The 6,000-nt window shown below is 45.5% G+C and overlaps 1 protein-coding gene across 1 annotated transcript in view; it reads right to left on the minus strand.

The window, feature by feature from the left end:
• HACD2 (3-hydroxyacyl-CoA dehydratase 2) overlaps positions 1 to 5,329 on the minus strand; it is a 104,705-nt gene extending 99,376 nt beyond the window's left edge. Inside the window, exons 1-2 of the mRNA XM_030801790.1 lie at positions 5,017 to 5,329; positions 2,327 to 2,444 (exon numbers count right to left, since the gene is read on the minus strand). Coding sequence (XP_030657650.1) covers positions 2,327 to 2,444; positions 5,017 to 5,171 — 273 coding nt within the window. The 5' untranslated portion in view covers positions 5,172 to 5,329. The remainder of the gene's footprint in view (positions 1 to 2,326; positions 2,445 to 5,016) is intronic.
• Between the last annotated feature and the right edge of the window lie 671 nt (positions 5,330 to 6,000).

Below are 6,000 nucleotides of genomic sequence, written 5' to 3' on the forward strand. Positions count from 1 at the left end.
AAGGGACTTTAGAAATCTACTTTAACCTAATTATTTACAAATGAAAAGGAGGTGGATAAGAGAGAAAAGACTCACCCAAATCTATAGAGTCAGTTGGGAAAACTATTATACTTAAAATAAAAAGGTATTCAGGCTTCCAGCTGGAAGCTCATTTCATCATACCACCTACTTAAAATGCCTAAGTATGGACACTATTGAAATTCCTCTGTGCTGCAGTGAGCCGAGATCCCACCACTGCACTCCTGCCTGGGCAACAGAGTAAAGCCCTATGTCAAAAAAAAAAAAAAAAAAAAAAAAGCAAAAAGAAAGAAAGAAAGAAAAAAAGAAATTCCTCTGCCTTCTAAGAGAAAAAAACAAAAGCAAAATGGATAACTTTCTGATCTAGAAAGTGAGAGTGGATCCAGCCTGGGCAACACAGCCAAACCTCACCTCTACCAAAAATATAAAAATGAGGCAGGCACGGTGGTGCACGCCTTTGGTCCCAGCTACTTGGGAGGATGAGGTGGGAGGATGGCTGGGGCCGGGGAAGTCGAGGCTGCAGTGAGCAGTGATCACACCACTGCACTTCAGCCTGGGTGACAGAGTGACCCTCTCTCAAAAAAATAAATAAATAAAGTGAGAGTGGGCTGGGTGCAGTGGTTCACGCCTGTAATCTCAGTGCTTTGGGAGGCTGAGATGGGACGATTGCTTGAGCCAAGGAGTTTGAAACCAGCCTGGGCAACACAGGGAGACCCTGTCTCTATGAAGTTTTAAAAATTAGCCATGTATGGTGGTGCAAGCCTGTGGGCCCAGCTACTCTGGAAGCTGAGGTGGGAGGACTGCTTGGTCCCAGGAGTTCAAGGCTGCAGTGAGCCACGGCCATGAGTGCACCACTGCACTCCAGCCTGGGTGACAGACCAAGACCCTGTCTCAAGAAAAAAAAAAAAAAAAGCGAGAATGAAAGGTAGAGGTATCACATTTCATTCCATGAGATAAACGATTTTTTTTTTTTTTTTTGAGACAGAGCCTCGTTCTGTCGCCCAGGCTGGAGTACAGTGGCGTGATCTCAGCTCACTGCAACCTCCACCTCCCGGTAGCTGGGACTACCCGCCTGTGCCACCACATCTGGCTAATTTTTGTGTTTTTAGTAGAGACGGGGTTTCACCGTGTTAGCCAGGATAGTCTCAATCTCCTGACCTCGTGATCCACCCGCCTCGGCCTCCCAAAGTGCTGGGATTACAGGCGTGAGCCACCGTGCCCAGCAAGATAAATGACTTTTTCTTAAGTATCATTCCATAGTTCAGGTTTTAAAAGTTGCCAGTAAAGTATAAATGTTACAATGGTCTTGCCTGGAGGCTAAGCAAAATGAACCAGATCTTCCCAGCAATCTGAAGGTTTTTCACCATAATGAACTATGGCGGCTATTGATTTTGCGTGCCCAAGGCTATCCCCATCCCTCTTTTCCATAAGCAAAGTCTATAGTCCCTTGGACAGAAGAATGGGCATGTGTCCTAAGATTGGCTAATCAAGCACCTCACATCACTCACATAGTCTAGGTAGGGCCAACCAGAATCCTCCCTGGGAACTATGTGACACAGATGCTGAGAAAAATAAACACCCTCCCTGTTTCCCACCATGTGGAGAGCCCAAGACCAACATTCAAAGAGAAACAGACAAGCAGAAATGAGAGAAAGCAAGAGAATCTGGCAGTGTCAACTCCTTGGTTCTCATTCCTGAGCTAGTTTCTCTATAAATTAATCCTGTATCTCTATCAACTACAGAGTATAGAAAATTCCTTTTTTGCTTAAAATAGTTTGAATTGGGTTTTTGTCCCTTGCAATTCCAAAATCCTAATCTATACTTACCCCAAGAGAGAGGGCTGGATATACATTGCCCTTAATGCAGGGAAATCAATACATTTTTGTTAAATTTTTAAAATGTGGACGCCTTTAGACAGGCTCTCTATTATGTCTTCTATCTATCACTTCCAATATCCTACACCCACCAACTTCACTATTTCTATTAAGTAAACCCTGAAAGCATCTGATTTTGCCAGTGCTTCCCCAGGATGTCCCTAGAATTTTTAAAAATCCTAATATAAGCTTGTTTCAGTTGATTTCCCAAAAAAGTCGAATATAAAATACATTCAAGGTAACATAAGTTAAATGAGATTTTACCCAATCTAGAACATCAAAAAGCCTAGGTATCAACACTTTAGTATGTGAGGAGGCAAAATTTCAAAATTTAACATGAATCCAACGGGGGTATGCTACTTCAATATAATTTAGTTGCATGTTTTTCTTTATACCAAAGGAAATCAATAACAACAATAAATCTCAGGACCTACCTCCAATAAGGCTCCAGTTTGAAAGAATTTCAAAGGCTTTTCAATTGAATAATAAAGGCTATGGTAGCTACCCTTAGCCAGGTATGCTCGGACCAGACCAACCGCTATAACCAGCCACCTAGTAAAAGAGAAAATAGCAATCAGGAAAAAATAAAAATAAAAAAAGTAGAATTCAGGTTAATAGACAGCTGTGGCAATAAAAGATATTGCTAAAGGTGACCTCAAGCATGAGTAACCTGGATTTATGGACGATAGCTCTCAAATGCCAAGCTGTAATACACTGAAATGTTGCAACACCAACAGCACCTCACCAAGAGGGCTCAGTGAAAGCATAGTGGCACCTCACCCATCTGGAGCTCATTTTTTTGGCAACTTTGCTATTGAGATCAAGGCCAAAAGGAAAGGAATAAGCTAAAATGGTCCTTGTGCCGCTATATTAGGTGCCAAGAAAACCTAAGATGAGAAAAAAACAGTTAAAGGAAAATTTTAAACAGCCTGTGCAGTTAAAGGGTTTTTAATAATTACAGGGTGGAAAGAAGATGCTTTAAACTATTGTTATAATTGTCTCACTGGAACAATTACCCATACCTTAAAATCTATCCTTTTAAAATTAAGAATAAAGGGCACTTGCTAAAAAAAAAAAAAAAAAAAAAAAAAAAAAAGTTTTTTAGCCAAATTTCCCAAAATCAATGAAGAAATGAAAGCCAGATCAATACAAACCACAAAACAGGAAAGCACTTAAGCATACAGCTGTGAATGTTATATTTTTGTTCCACTGTCCTTCTCAAAAATAAACATAATGTTTTGTTAAGTTCCATAATAAAACAAATGGACCTTTTTATTAAGGTATGTCTCCTGGAAGGATTGAGATAAATGTATAGTATCAACTAGGCAATGGGGTGTGTGTGGTCTATGCTATTTCCAAAAACTATCATATAAGGACATCAAATAAGAGTTTGTAAAAGAAGAAATTATTTAATGATGTAACTGGTACAACCATTAACAGCCTTAAAAAAAAAGCTTACTTTGCTCTCACAATCCCAATTTATCTTCCCGGTTTAAGACACCACTCCTTACCCTCCACCCCATTCTCTATGTTCATTGCTCAGGAATAGACTTCTTTCTTCTTACCAATGTACCTCAAAATCTCTCTCCAGTCCAATGCCCTCACCAGCTCTTGCTAAGACAACAAGAATTTATATATAAATATTAATACACACAGTGAGATTCCTAGATGTTCTTTTAAAAATCAACCTATGTGATCACTGATGTGATATAAAGCTTGTATCTGTACTAGTTCTTCATTGACCTGTGAGTCAAGAGAAATGATTTCTAGATCTGGAACTTCTACTACATGTTCTATGATCTCATGCAAGTCACAACTTCTCTGAGCCTAGGTTTCAACACCTACCATTTCTAATACTAGCAATACATACATGATCCTCTCACGATATATTTTCTTTTTCGTGAAAAAAAAAGCAAGGTGCTAAATTGTAAAAAGATTAATATATTGGTATTTGTCTTATTTTAAAAAGGGGTAGGGGGATGTATAAACATATTTGCTTGCATCGGCATCTTAAGGATACACAAAATTAACTGCCTCGAAGGAGGGGAGCTGGGTAGAAGGGAAAGGTGGGAGGAAAGATTTTCACTGTATTCCCTTATGTTTTTCATTTTTAACCCTACCGATGTTTCACCTACTTTAAAACTAAATAAAAATGGATGTTCACTATACAATTCTTTCAACTCTTCTGTATGTTTGAAATTTTTCATAATAAAATGTTAGGACTTCTTAAAAAATTACAAATGAAGATAACTTAAAAATATATAACAAATTGTCTGATCCTATGATCCTCCTCACCAAAATGACGAGATAAAGAATTGCAGAGCTGAAAGAACCTTCATCACCCAGCCCAACCCTTTAGTTTTACAGATGAAAAAACGGAGGCTAGAGAAATAAGATGATTTATCCAAAGTCACACAGCTAATTAGTGGCAGAGCTTGAACTAAAAACCCGCCGGGATAAGGGATGGACTGAAATGAGGGAGACAGAAGATGGGTAAAACCGTTTCGAGGGTCTATTCTCCCCCTTCCCAGTAACTCTGCCTTCTACTCCCCAGTTTCTTCCCCACACCAACCCATCCTAAAAAGTCTAAACTCATCTAAAGCCCAGCTCTGCTCCTGTCGCTGGCCAAAAACTTTGAACGCTTTCCCAATACCTTTCGGATTAAAGCGCAGCCCAGATTTTGAAAACAGCCGCCCAAATGAATGGTCACTCTGCAGCCACAGCTCCTCCACTCTTCATGCTGGCGCCGTTCACCATCCGAGCCTGGCCGCCCAGGATGGGCTCCGCGCCGCAGGTCGTCCCGCCGCCGCCCCCGGCCCCGCACCTGTGGCCAGCCCCACCTTTCCTCCCGCGGCCCTCGCGAGCCAGCGCCCGGCAGCAGTCCCCGCGCCCTAATGCCTGGGAACTTGGCTCGACCCCCAGCGCAGGAGGGAGCTCGCGGGCAACCACCGGGGCCGATTCAGCGCTCGGCCGCCCTCAGCGCCCAGGTGCGGGGTCCCGGGCACCGCCCGCCGGGGATGCACTGCCTGCGGCGGGCCGCACCGATCCTATCCGCTCCGCCGCTGGCCGCAGCGCTCCCTCCCCGGCCGCGCTGGCTCCCCGCCTCCCCGAGCCCCAGCCTCACCCGGCTGTCATCACCACATTGTAGATGACCAGGTACGCCGTGGCCAGGGGCCCCGGGCCCTTCTTCTTCCGCGTGCCGCTGGCGTCCCCGGCCCCGGCCCTGCCACCGCCGCCCCCATTCCCCTTCGCCGCTGCAGTCGCCGCCGCTGCCGCCATGTCAAGTGCCCGAAGCCCGCTCTCCTAGCGCGAGCGCCTCGGGCCGGACTAAGCGAGGCGAGGGGGCGGAGGGAGGGACGAGGGGGAGGCGGGGCCAGGGCCGCGGGGCGGAGCCGGGACAGGGTCCACGGCAGCCGCCATCTTGGCTGAGGGCAAAGACGCTCCTGGCGCTCCTGTCCTTCGGCTTGCCTCAGTTGCCACTGCCATCTTGGATCAGGGTAATTCCCGCCTCTTGGGCGCTCCCGGTTACAACCTCGGCGCCATCTTGGGTTACTTCAATGTGGCCACCCTCGCCAGGCCCGCTGCTTCTGCCAGCTGGATGTTGCGTCGTCTCTCGCTATTCGCCCTCCTATAATCACTGCTTCCATGTTGAATCAAAACAATTATGCTTTCGTTCTCCCTTCTTCAACGGCCCTATCTTCACAGCTAAACACTATCGCTCCGGTATCCTGCCATCTTGGATCAGGGCGGTTGACGGTAGATTCACTTCCCATCAGCCCTTGAGGCTGCAGGGACCAGCCCTTTGCTAGGTGCGCTTTGCTTCCTAACCCGTAGCTGGGTTGGAGATTCCACCTCCGAAGTTTTCTTTCTGACTTTTGATTTTACATTCCTAGTACAGTGGAGAAGCCCAGGCGGCCTAGAATCCAGTGTCGTCCGTGAGTGCTGGGCGGGTGTTCAAGTGCATCTTCCAGCCTGAGACCGCGTGGACTCGCTCATCGTGAGGGCGAGAGGAGGATAAGCCCATTGAGCTGTCGGCTGAGAGTGAGGTGCGGGGTAAGGGAGTAGATTTATAGCTATAGTGACTAAAAATAAAAGGATGTTGGCTTAG

Source organism: Nomascus leucogenys, chromosome 21, assembly GCF_006542625.1.
Source record: "Nomascus leucogenys isolate Asia chromosome 21, Asia_NLE_v1, whole genome shotgun sequence".
In the NCBI taxonomy this organism is placed as follows: Eukaryota; Metazoa; Chordata; class Mammalia; order Primates; family Hylobatidae; genus Nomascus; species Nomascus leucogenys.